The sequence below is a fragment of the Peromyscus maniculatus genome, chromosome 1 (genome assembly GCF_049852395.1).
Source record: "Peromyscus maniculatus bairdii isolate BWxNUB_F1_BW_parent chromosome 1, HU_Pman_BW_mat_3.1, whole genome shotgun sequence".
Taxonomy (NCBI): Eukaryota; Metazoa; Chordata; class Mammalia; order Rodentia; family Cricetidae; genus Peromyscus; species Peromyscus maniculatus.
The window spans coordinates 128,681,579-128,695,276 of NC_134852.1; the positions used below are offsets into that span (position 1 = coordinate 128,681,579).

The 13,698-nt window shown below is 46.8% G+C and overlaps 1 protein-coding gene across 4 annotated transcripts in view; it reads right to left on the minus strand.

Annotated features, from left to right (window-relative positions):
• Tmc7 (transmembrane channel like 7) overlaps positions 1-13,698 on the minus strand; it is a 48,638-nt gene that overhangs the window by 16,882 nt on the left and 18,058 nt on the right. For all 4 annotated transcript variants that reach the window (XM_076550859.1, XM_006985689.4, XM_076550855.1 and 1 more), the window contains exons 2-6: positions 13,387-13,627; positions 11,339-11,487; positions 6,739-6,906; positions 4,754-4,836; positions 1,094-1,239 (exon numbers count right to left, since the gene is read on the minus strand). In XM_076550859.1, the coding sequence (XP_076406974.1) occupies positions 1,094-1,239; positions 4,754-4,836; positions 6,739-6,906; positions 11,339-11,487; positions 13,387-13,627 (787 nt within the window). The remainder of the gene's footprint in view (positions 1-1,093; positions 1,240-4,753; positions 4,837-6,738; positions 6,907-11,338; positions 11,488-13,386; positions 13,628-13,698) is intronic.

Consider the following 13,698-nt stretch of genomic DNA (forward strand, 5'->3'; position numbering starts at 1 on the left):
ACCACAGTGAAAGGGTCAGGATGAGGCATCTGTGTGGACGGAGCCAACAACACCTTCACAGAATTTCTGTGCCCATGGCCAGAGGAGCTGCAGGCTGGTAGAGACCGATGTGCTATTTCCCACCACTGCAGGGAACTGCCGCCACACAGACACTCAGAGCTGAGGAGGCTCTTGATTTTAATATCGTTCCTAAACCAAGGCTGTGTGCTTCTCAGAAGTCTCTCCCCCTTCCTTGGCTCGCTGTGCACTCAATTCCCCAATGGTCCAATTAACCAGGGTTGGTTTTCTGCCACTTGCAAGCCAATGGAGACCCAGTTAACATAATACTCCCCGGCCAGAAGGAAGCCTGTGAGGAAGAGGGATCTGGAAGAGGTACTTAGCACACACTGAACTGTAGGCTGCTGCCCCAGCTGCCAGCTCCTGACTTCTACTCCATCAGAGTCTTGGCTGTAACACACTCAACCCCTTCCTCTGAAGCCCACCTGTGGGCTCTGCTTATTTTTCAGACCCTGACTTCCAGAATCCATACAACAGTAAGAGACTCCAGCCACCAAGAATCTGAGACATCCCACAGACTTATGGGGGTGGGAAAATGTAGGGAGGATGTGGAACCTTTAAGAGGTGGGACAGGCCGGGCAGTGGTGGGACAGGCCGGGCAGTGGTGGCACATACCTTTAACCCCAGCACTCAAGAGGCAGAGACAGGTGGATCTTTGTGAGTTTGAGGCCAGCCTGGTCTATGGAGCAAGATCCAGGAAAGGCACAAAGCTACACAGAGAAACCCTGTCTCGAAAAACCAAAAAAAAATAAAAATAAAAATAAAAAAAGAGGTGGGACAGGCTCGCAGAGGGAGGTCACAGGGCTGGACTCCTGGTTACAGTGCTCTCTGCTTTCTGACCCACCACCATATGAACAAGCTTCCTGCCCTCTTCTACTGCCTTTCCCACTGCGAGAGGCTGAAAGTCCCTGCGACCGTGAGCCCAGATGGATCTTTCCTCCCTTGAACTGTCTCTGCCAGGTGTTTGGTCACAGCAGTAAGAGCCATGCTGACACAAATGGCAATCAAAGAGGAGGGGGAAGCAAGGGGCGCTCACCTCTTCACTATCCAGAGCAGACTCAGGGCCAGGTAGGCAATCGTGCTAACTAAGTAAGCCAGGGGCAGATCATACGTGAAGTTCTGAAATTTCACTCCATCAATGGTGTAGTGGCCATAAAACAGGCTGGTCTCCTCCAAGAAACCCTGAACAAAGCAAGAACATGGGGTCAGGGGGGTCATCTCAGGCAGGCAACCAAAGGAGGCATCCCTGCCTCGAGGAACCCACGCTCAAGTGCCCTTGTTTATCACGGAATCTCCCCACACCAGAGCCAAAGCCAAGGTACACGGGATGCTGGGCTGGTGTCAGGGGAATAAGGTACTGCTAACACCTGAGTATCAAAGCTCACTGGTAAGACGCCTCAGTGGTCCATGTACTGCTCCTGAAGAGGACCCAGTTTGGCTTCCAGCACCCACAGCAGGAAACTCACAACCTCCTGTAACTCCAGTTCCAGGAGACCTGATGCCCTCCTCTGCCCTCATGTCCACATACTCCCACACAGACACACCCATATACACATAAAAAATTAAATACTTCTTATGTGAGAAAAATTTCTGGGCCATAGTATCAAAAAAAAAAAAAAAACACTTAAGTTTAACACAAGCATAAACAGTATATTCTGAAAACTATGAACCACAGTTGAAATAAAAATGGGTGGGGATGTAGCTCAGTGGGTAGAGCGCTGGCCTGTTATGCACAAGGTTATGGATTTGATCCCAGCTTAAAACAGGGATGGGGACACATGCCTATAATCCTAGCACTCTAGAGGTAGAAGCAGATGGATCAGAAGTTTGAAGTCATTCTTTTTGAGATACATAATTATTTTGATGCCAGCCTGGGCTATAAGGGACATATCTCAACAAAACAAAACAAAAAAGAGACTCTCTCTCATATTTATCGCCGTATATGATATATATATCTCCACCCATCCAGGGGGTGGTAATTGGAAGGCAGAGGCAGGCTGATCTCTGTGAGTTTAAAGCCAGCCAGGTCTACAGAATGAGTTCCAGGACAGCCAGAGCTGTTACATAGAGAAACCCTATCTCAAAAAACCAAAAATAAATAAAAAGGCATCATTTATTTTGGATCGTGTTCTTAGTTCAGCATTTCCATATCAATACACACAACCAGCACAAACCCACACAGATTCCAGCTGGCTTCATTCGGAAATCAACAAGCTGGTCTTACAGTTTAGATGTAACTGCATGGGAGTCAGCAGCCAAAACCACCTTGGGAAAGAAGAGTAACCTTGGAAGACCATTGTCTTGCCTCCAGGTCTTACTGCAAAACAAAATCAAGAGCGTCCAGTGCAGGCACAAAACCCAGCACAGAAGCCACCTTTAATGCCAGCACTTGTGAATTCAGGGCTAGCCTGGTCTACACAAAACAAAGCAAACCGACAAAAACAACAACAAAACCAGAGACACAGCAAAACAGAATAAGCACCCCTACATCTCCAGCCAATGAGTTTTTGTAGAAAACATGTCTTCTGAACACACCATACTGAGACACCCGGAGAGACAAATCACATATACCATCAGCTTAAATGGATCAGGGATCCAAGCATTAGAGGTGAACATACAGAAATGGTGACAAGTTTCAGGTTAGCCTGAGCCAAACAGCAGCGAGACTGTTTAAAAATAAACAGCTAATAAACTAAGTCCTACTTTTTCCATGACAACCATGTATTCTCACACTACCTGAGTCAGAAAATGTTTAAATAGATGCAAATGTAGAAGACAAGACTCCATACTGTCTCCCACTGTCTCAAAGGCTGGACACACTCATCATAAAAATCTGTCCAGCTCTTCGGATCCCTTTCCACATGGCCCCAGGTGGATCTCAGTTCTCACCAACCTTTCCCTCACAATAAAGGGACATCATCGGGCCAGAGGGCCAGAGAGCCCAGAAAATAAGTTCCCTGCCCTCAGAAGAAGCCTGTTTCAGAAGTCAAGCCTGTGGCCTCACTTTTGGCCCCATTTCAGTGGAAAGGGGCTACAATGGAATGAAATGAAACCCATTCCTCGGTCACAGATGTCACATTGCAAGAGCTCAAGAGCTGCTGCTCTCTCACTGTGTATAACAAATCCAAGTTACTCTCCAGAAGCCTGCAGAAAGTTCCTCTGCACAGGGCTGCTGAAGCAGGCTACCTGGGTTGCACATCTATGATCTAGGCCACTAACTGTCCTTTAAAACACACTGACACATGTTACCTGTGGGATGCAACAGGAAGAAATGGGGCTATTTAGTGGGTTCCTGTCTTGAAAACCCAAAGAGAAGAAGAGGAGCAAGAGGAAGAGGAAGGAAGAGGAGGAGGAGGAGAAAGATCAGAGATGACAGTATCTCTGAGGCTTGGTTCCAGGAATTTTTTTTTTTTTTTTTTTTTTGGTTTTTCGAGACAGGGTTTCTCTGCGTAGCTTTGCGCCTTTCCTGGAGCTCACTTGGTAGCCCAGGCTGGCCTCGAACTCACAGAGATCCGCCTGGCTCTGCCTCCTGAGTGCTGGGATTAAAGGCGTGCGCCACCACCGCCCAGCTTTGTTTTGTTTTTTGAGACAGGGTATCACCATGTATCCCTGACTGTAAACCAGGCTGGCCTAGAACTCACAGAGATCCACCTGCCTCTTCATCCCTGTGCTCCACCATGATAAGTTGAGTTTTGCTCTCAGTAACAATGACTTCAAGCAAGACACTAAGTTGTTCTCGTTTGCAGAGCTTTCATTTTCTCATTTTTATCCCTGGCAGTTGATTGTGCACCCAACAACCCCTGAGTTGTTTTGTAGACATGACTTCAGAGATGTAAAACCGCTGGGCAGTGGTGGTGCACGCCTTTAATCCCAGCACTTGGGAGGCAGAGCCAGGAGGATCTCTGTGAGTTCAAGGCCAGCCTGGTCTACAAAGCAAGTTCTAGGTAAGGCGCAAAGCTACCCAGAGAAACCCTGTCTCAAAAAAAAAAAAAAAAGATCCAGAGATGTAAAACCACACACCCACACACACAGTATTAAATGCAATGAACAATTACCTATTCAGAAAAGTCACACCTTCTATGATGTGGCATTTTAATAACAGCAACTTCCAGAAAGAGAGCTTCATCTGTAAGCTATGTGTCTCCTGTCTGAAATGCTTGGAACCACAGGGCCTGACACCTCCGACCTTTTCAGAATCTGGAATATTCCCACAGACTTCACCAGTTGGGTGTCCATCAAACAATCCCAAACGCCCCCAATACGGCTTTGGGTTTTCAGATCAGAGAGGCTAATGACCCAGTCCTGTAATTCAGGCCAACCAAAGGTAGCAGAGAGAAGGAAAAGGCCACTGGCTGGAAGCAGCAGAGAGTACTTCCTGAACACTCACTCGCTCTAACAGGAGGTCAGCAGGAGTGCACAGGGCTGGCCGATGAGCTCCCAGCAAACCCTGCTTCTGCCGCTCACTGCCAACACGGGCATTTGGCTCTCACTGGTCTTTGAAAAGGAACACTGTCTTTTGGATTTTGTGGTTGTTTTGAGACAAGGTCTCACTAAGTAGCCTAGGCTGGCCTGGCAATCCTCCCGTCTTCATCTGAAAGATCACAGGCACCACAGAGTCCCGTTCCGGACACTGATGTCTAACTCACTTGACTGTCAGTGCAAGGAAGGGCCACAACGGATGGAGATGAGTACTTACTGTGCCAGACAACAAGTCTATGATGTAACTATAAAAGTAAATGAGCCCAGAGCTACTGACTGGGTAGACTGTGCACTGAATATCTGCAAGAAACAAAAACAAAAACAAGGACGTGCGTTAGCAACAGCCTCACTCTGCCGGTAACTCGTCTACTGCAGTTTGTGAACCTAAGCTGTGGCTCCGTATTCAGATACACCTGTGAGTTTGTACATGCTGTATCTGTCACGTGCTGCTGTTCTATGTTCAAGTCCCAGTGGGTCTGATACATTCCCTTTTCTCTACGTCTATGTATAGTGTTTCTTTTACTCCTTTACTTTGCTTTAGCATGTGCCTTTACTAAACAATTTGGGGTTATATCGATTTCTGTTTGTTTAGTGGGTCTTTTATTGTTTCATTTTGCTTTTATTTATTTGTGTGTTTATATGTGTGTGTATGTGCAACATGTTCATGCAGGTGCCCACAGAGGGCAGGAGAGGGCACCGGATCCCATGGAATAGAAGCTCCAGGTGACTCTGGCTGCTACGCTGACGTGGGTGCTGTGAACGGAACCTGGATCCTCTGCAAAAGCAGTATATGCTCTTAATCTCTCCAGCCCCTCATTTCACTTTCTGGGGACAAGGTTTCACTTCACATTTTAGACTATCGCCAAATCCACATCTTCCTTCAGCATCCTAGGCAGTAGGACTAGAAGATATGCACCACCCAGTGCAGTTAGTGTTTAATATCATTGTCCTTTTAATATTTATTTTATTTTAAATTATGTGTATGAGAGGATATATGTCTGCAAGTGCCCACAGAGAACAGAACAGGGAATCACATCCCCCACATCTGGAGTTACAGGCAGTTGTGAGAGCCCACTGGGGAGCTGGAAACCAAACCTAATCTCTACAGCCTTGATGGTTATGATTCTTTAAATGATCTAAGTATTCAATAACAAAGTGTTGTTTTCAGGGAGGAATAATCATCTCTATTTCAATGATCACCCGGGCTCAACAGAGAAAGAAACTGAGAAAGAGAGAGGCTCAGAAAGGTTAGTTGACAGGCACGGCTGGCCTGGAAACCTAACTTTGTTGATTTTTACAGAGCAGCAGGAAATATGTCTCTACAACAGTGGATACGTGAGAAAACAGGCGTGCACAGGAGGTGGAAAGCAGCCCTCACACTAAGTCTGAAGTGCCAGGTTATTTGAATTTTAACAAATCAAAATGGAAATAAAAATGAGGAGGAGGAAGGCACGGGGCCTCTGAAGCGATGAGCCAGGGTTCTTCTGGGTAAGGAGTTGTGTGACTGAAGGGTCTGAGGGCTTTGGAAGACCTTCAGAAGACCTGGGACCAAGCTGGTCCCCAAGCCTGGGATCAGAGGTTTTCAGTGAGTGTCTGTGAAACAGAGGAAACCCTCCCCATCTGGGCTAATAGGATCCCCGGAAGATCTGAGTTTGGTTGAGAATACAAAATCCCAATCCAGCACTTCCCAGAGTGTCTGGCACAAGATCACTGTGGAATTGCTATCAGCTTCAAGCACATTCTTATCATAGATAACAATCTTGAAATGAAGTCACCTTGGGTGAGGGGTTGATTCTTTTAGGTTTGCTAAATGTCCCACTTACCCACCCTGCATCGCTCCTCCCACATGCCCTCATGAACTCAGAAGGGGCTGGGTGTCCTGATTTGGCCAATGAGATGTGGAAGAAATGTGTTTGTGTGTCATCTCCAAACAGAAGTGTCAGGAATCAGCACACATTTGCCATGGCTCTCTTCCCCTGGATCACAATGACAATCATGGCTGCCCCAGCAGTTTGGGCTCCTGAATGAAAATTTCCAGTCCATGATGGATCTGGACTACAAATGAGAAGTAAATGTTTACAGTTACTGGCACCGAGGATAACGGGATTATTTGTTTCTGCAGCATAACCTAACCCATCCCGACTGACACAGTTGCCCAGGAGAGGGAGCCCTGCAGCCCGGACAGCCAGTCCTTCGACTCACCCATGTCTTTGAATGGAATGAACACGAAAGTGCTGTTGGTAATCTTGTACTTGGTGAGTAAGATCGGGAGCAAAACCAGCATGAAGATGATCAGGAATATCACCAGGTTCAGCACCACCAGGAACCGTAGGAAAGAGAAGTAAGACTGGATGCCCGTACCAAACTTCCCTGGAAAAGAAGCAATGTGGCTATCAGTGACCTGCTGCACACGGTGGACTCCATCACCAAGAGAAGGCTGAGGAAAAAGGATCCCTGCTGTGGGAAAGAGAGAAAGAATCATATTCCTTTGATGGATTTTTTTTATCACTGGTACAGAAGTCAGAAGACAACTTTCAGAAGTCCGTTCTCTCCTTTTACTGCATGGGTCCCAGAGACCCACTTGGGTCATTGGGCTTCAAGCCTGGCTTTACCCATGACATCTCGTGCTCAATTCTTTACCTGAAACCCAGATTCCTAGAGAGTTTTCATATGTATATCCACAGCTGCTTCTGAACATGTCCCTTAAGAGCAGTCGGAAGTGAGGAAGGGCTTCCCAGTTCCCTTTTGTCACATGACCATCCAGCTGCCTCAGCACTGCTCTGGATGTCCATTATCTATATCTGTAACATATGTTCTGCATCCTATCCTGTCTGTGCTCCACACACCAATCTTTACACCTATAGGAGACTTAGCTGTTGCAGACTCAGGCCAAGGGGTGATCTCTGGTGCTATGCATCTCCAGCTTCCTTCTTCCCTGAGCTTATCCTGGGTACCCTTGGTATTCAACAGTTCTAACATACAATGCTTAGAATCAGTACATCCATTTTCACACACAGACACACACAGATGAGTCTCTGATTGAATTACATGAAATACATTAATGAATTTGAGACGTAACATCTCATCTTTTTAATATTGAATCTCCTGATTGATGAACATGGATCTCTTTTGGTATCTCTTAGTAAAATTTTTATAACCAGCTACCCTTTCCTCCCATTCTCCTCCTCTTTCTCCTTTTTTTTTTCCCTTTGAGACAGGGTCTCACTATGTAGTCCTGACTGGCCTTGAACTCTCTTATATAGACCAAGTTGGCCTGCAACTCAGAGATCTACCTGCCTCTGCCTCTGCCTCCTGCATGCTGGGATTTAAAGGTGTGACATAACACACCTGGCCTTTTTTTTTGGGGGGGGGGAGGAGAATCCTGCTATATAATTTAGGCTAGCTTTGAACTTATCAGGTATATCTGGCTATTCTGGAACTGATGATCCTCCTGACTCTACCTCCCAAGTTCAGGGATTATAGGCATAGGTCATCACACCTGGCCCATAAAATGTTTAGTTTCCTATGCTTGGGCATTATTTATTTCTCCTTAGATAAACTTCTAGGGATTTGACTGTTGAAATGTGATTATAAATCATACTGAAAACTTCATTTTGTGGGGCTGGAGAGATAGCTCAGTGGTTAGGAATGTGTTCTGCTCTGCAGAGAACTCAAGCTTGGTTCTCAGCACCCACATTAGGTAGTTTATAAGTACCTGTCACTATAGCTTAAGGGTCTCCAACTTCCTCCTCGGGCACCTGCACATATACACACACACCCCACACATATAATCAAAACACACACACACAGCCCACAGAGATGCACACACGTATAATCAAAACACACACACACACCCCACACAGATGCACACACATATAATCAAAAATTTTAAAAACCCTTACTTTTCTAAATGGTGCTAGTATGAAGAAATACACTTAAGGCTGGGACTGTAAGAGGTACAGTACTTACTTAGCATGTGCAAAGCCCTACATTCCCCAGCAAAACCCTGTTAGGAGGTTCCCAGCAACCCCCTAAAGATGGGGTAAATACAATCAATTTTATACAGACTTTGTCAAATCAACAACTAACCTTGTTAAATATACATCTTGATTCTAATAGATTGTCTTTTGTATTTTCTATGTATATATTATCTGGACAAATGATATTTTATTTCTTCCCTTTCTGATTCTTTTCCCTTTCTGCCTCATCTCTGAAGTGCACAGTTAGCTAAGACTTCCAGGGTAATGCTGAAGAGACTCTGTGATAACAAACACATTTCCTCATTCTCAAGCTCAGGCTTTCCAGCATGTCATTTAATAGAATACTTGCTGTAGGGTTTTTATAGATTTTAAAAGGCAAAAGCTCTTCTAGCTCACACTTGCCAAGAATGAGGACTAGGGCTAATGGTGTCTTCTCTGCATCTCTCAGAATGCTCACAGCATCTCTCAGAATGATCTCAGTGTCTCCATTCAGAAGAGCAGTCTCCTAGCAGAGAAGACCTGAATCCCTGCAGACAGTCTGTAGAGCAAGGTGCTTTTTGTTCCTTAGGAGTCAAGAGCACATGGCTGACCCTGATGATGGAAGACACCCACACCATGCTCTGTCAAACACTCAGCGATGTCTCCATCGCTTTGATTTGCACACCTTCTCGTTCTGCCCCAGGGACATCCAGTCAGCCAAGAAATCCCAGTAGAACAAATGAAGAGAAAGCCAAAGATCCGGTTGCCCAGGGAGAAGAAAGCCTCAGCAGTCAGAAGTCTGCAGGAGTATTCCACCAAACCAGGGAAGCTGGGCACAGCTTCTCGTTACTGTGGGCTGGTACCTGACAACTCAGGGAGGAAGGTATTTGGGGGCTCACAGTTTGAGGGGACACAGTCCATCATGACATAGAAGGCATGGCAGCGGGCGTGTTGACGGGACTGATCACCGTGTGTCCACAGTCAGAAGGCAGAAGAGAGACGGGAAAGGGAACTCAGACAAGAAACCTCAAGGCCCATCCCAGTGCTCCATTTCCTCCAGTTAGGTCCCACTTTGAGGCTAGCCCACAGGTGGAGACCGAGTGTTCAGACACAGGAGTCTATGGGGGACATTTCATGTTCAAAACACTTGGCCTGTGAAGCCTGACGGCCTGTGTGCTTCATCCTGGCTGAGTGCCCTTGGGCAAACATCCTAACGTCGCTGTGGCAGGCAAATGCTGAAGTATCCACCTGAAAGGGTTTTGGGAGGCTGGGCATGGTGGCACCCACTTTTAATACTAGCATTAGGAGGCAGAGGCAGGCAGATCTGAGTTCAAGGCCAGCCTAGTAGTCTACACAGAGAGAAACAAAGGGGTGGGAGTCTTGTGAGGACTAACAGAGATAATCTGAGTGAGACGCCCAAGGCAACACTTGGTTCATTGCCAATGCTCATAAGGATTTGCTTGTACTTTGCTCAAGACCACACTATGCTTCCATTTCAGGAGAAAGGGTGTGAGTGTGTGGCGAAGTTCTGGATGAGCCTGGAAGACTTCTTAGAACTATGTTCACAGTCTCCATATAAAACAACAATTTACAAAGAAGAATACATTGTCAGTGGTATATTTAAATATTTATTATATTTTAATTATATATATGGGGAGGGGGGATACGCAGATGCCTGTGGAGGCTAGAAGAGGGTTCTGGATTCCCTGGAGCTGGAGTTACAGGCCGTGAGCTTCTCAGTGTGGGTGCTAGAAACGGAACTGGGGCCTTTGCAAGTTCCTGCTCTTACCTGCTGAACTCTGCTCCAGCACCACCCTCCCCAGAAGACCAGAGGACACTCTATCATCTGTTATTTGCTTGTTTATTTGGGGACAGAGCTCCAAGGTGTCACCCTGGCTAACCTGAAACTCAGAGATGCACCTGTCCCTGTCTGGATTAAGGTCCTGGTCACCACGCCTGGCACTATACTTTTAGGGTAGGTAATAAGGAAGATGGTCACTTCTCCCAAACATCCTGCCATGCTCTTTACAGACTGTGTTGGGAACTTCTATGTCAGCAGCTATTAAGGCACTGATTATAAATCGTTTTGTTTTATGATAGAAAATACAGAATGGTAAGAGGCATCTCCCTCCCTGCCCCAGGCTCTGCTGTGACCTTTCTAGAAGACAAAGGAACAGGCCCTATTAAGGTTAAGTGTGGGTCAAGTTCATACTTGAGACAGTCAGCTTGACTGGATCTAGACTCACTGAGGAGGCACCTCTGGGCATGTCTGTCACGGACATGTCTGTCAGGGAACAGAGAGGTTCGACTGAGGTGGAAAGACCCACCCTGAATGTGGGCAGCATCATCCCATGAGCTAGACTGAATAAAAAGAGGAAAGTGAACTGGGCTCCAGAACTCATGGCTTCTGTGTCCTGACTACGGATGCCACGCGACCAGCCTCCTCAAGCTCCTGACGGCATGCCTCGTCCTGCCATGGCAGACGGTATTCTGAAACTGTGAGCCAGAACAGACCCTTCCTCCCTCAGTTTGCTTCTGTGTGACAGCGACAAGGACAGTCACTAACACAACATTCATCTTGGAAGGAAATCCTCAACATCGCAAGAGCCAGGTGCAAACCCAGCTTGCCTGCAGGGGAGGCCACACCAGATAAGGCAAAATCCCAAAACGCTCAGCCCCAACCTCAGCTGTCTGCAGGGGAAGCTGCAAGCTGGTAAGCATAACACTGCAGACACAGACACACACACACACACACACACACACACACACACACACACACACACACACACACACACCGCCTCAGCAGCTTGGCCTGCAGGGGAGCCGCGGCAAACGGGCTCTACCTTCAATGCTGCGGATGTCCTTACGCCACAGCTCCAGGTGGGTGGTCATCTCACGAGCTTTCTCTAGGAACCTCTTCCAGGACTTGCTGCTGTACCGTTTCCACTGGTCCCACTCGGATAAATACTTCATCTGGGTTTCCTGAATGTCCCTGCATCAAAAAAGGGCCATGAGCGTGACAAGGACAAGGTAGCATCAAGTCTAAGCTTCCATGACACCCGGGATGGGAGCCTAGTCAGCCATAAAAAGGGATGACGACACACGCTCCAGTGTGAATGAACCTTCAAAGTGTTACACAAAATAAAAAAAAAAGCCAGACTCGGAGGTCACTTTCCATGCACACATAAATCTAGAGACAGCAGGTTCATGGCTGCCTGGGCTGACGGAGGGGGAACTGAGAGTGCTTTTTTTTAACGGGTACAGAGTTTCCAGCTGCGGTGATAAAGCATTTTTGGAAGTAGCTGGAGGTGATGGATGCACAGCATTGCCAATAGGCTCAGTGCCACTGAATTATAAGCTGTCAATCACAGTGTGTACTGTGTGCTCAGTACAATGATCCTATGGTGCCATTCCTGACCTCTTGCCCTACCCTGTCAGCTGATCAAATCCTATTTCACCTCCAGGATACACCTTCTTTTGATAACACATTCTTTCAAATTAATGTCTATCTCTCCCAATATGCTACAAATGGCTGTTTTGTTTGTTTATGAGACAGGGTCTCATGATGTAGCTCTGACTGGCCTGGCACTTGCCATGTTGACCAGGCTGGCCTTGAACTCACAGAGATTCATCCACCTGCCTCTGCCTCCAAGTGCTAGGATTAAAGGTCTGTGCCACCATGCTCAGCCTGATGCCACAAGTTCTTTAAAGGATGAGAATATATAATATGTGTTGCTGTGGTCCTCTGTCCCAGGAGCACAGACTGCTGATTCCATGATAGCCCCAGCCTGGCTGGGTTTGCTCTCCACTCTTTCTTAAGCACCGTATCTGGTTATTTTATCCATTCTTAATAAATACCCACCACTAACCATAGAACAATATTCACAAAAAAGTACATTTACTATGTACTGCTGTATTCATGAAAGGTGAACTGCTTTTGCATTGCACAGAGTATGTTTAGACACACAAATGGATAGATATAGATACAGATATTGATAAATGGATGGATAGATAGGATAGACAAATGGATAAAAGGATATAGATACATTGATGGATGTATACAAATACAGATAAAGAAGGATAGATGATAGATGGATATAGATAAATGGATACAGATTAGTAGATGAACAGATGATAGATATGATGACAATGGATAGATGAGAGATGAATGGATGGATATGATGTACATGCCTGCAACCCTAACTTTGGGAGGTGGGGACAGGTGAATTCAAGATTAACCCAGGTTACACAGAGATATCATAACACGAAAAAGGAGGGGAAGAGGCCTGGGGTGACGGCTCAATGGGTAAAGTGTGTGGTGTGCAAGCCTGAGGACCTGATTAGGATCCCTAGGACCTGCCTGCCACCCCAGAGCTGGGTGATGTGCAAGCCTGAGGACCTGATTAGGATCCCTAGGACCTGCCTGTTACCCCAGAACTGGGTGGGTCTTAGGGACTTGCTGGCCAGCCCGAACAGCCAACTGCTGAACTCCAGGTTCAGTGAGAGAGTCTGTTCCCCTCAAAACTGAAGTGGAGTGACAGAGGGTGCCAACAAATGTCAACTTCTGGCCCCTACATGGGTGCTTGCACATACATATATATACATGTACATGCAGAGAGACGAGGGTGGGGGAGAAAGACAGATACAGAGAGAGAGGGAGAGAGGGAGAGAGAGAGAGAATGTGAGTCTGGCTACAGCTAAGCTAAACCTGGAACTGTGTATTCAAACAGGAGGTGACAAACTTCTTGAAGGTCACGTTGTCACCACGGCTTAGGAATGCTCACTACAGAATGAACTCTCGGTTCCACACATAACAAGCACACCACATGCACCACATACACCCCTCTCCCAGCCTACAGCATGGCCACTTCCAGGCGGCTACTGAACAAACCTCAGCCTCCGCTTCTCAGAGATGTTCAGCGCATACTTGCGGATGGACTGGCTGTTGAGGTTCTCTGGGATTCCTCCATCCAGCTGGGAACTGTAGGAGTCGGTCGGCTTTAGCAGGGTGCCACTCTGCTTGTCCCGGGCGAGGATGTTTGTCCTCCGGCGTGCCACTGACCGATAGCTTGGCAGCTCTTGAAGGAAGTTCACAGGTGGAGAGAAGCAGCTAGAACCCAGGGACATGTTCTCTGGGTGAAAGAAGAAAAGCAAAATTCACTCCAGACAGCTTGGGAGCCTTCAAATCTCAGAGACCAGGAAC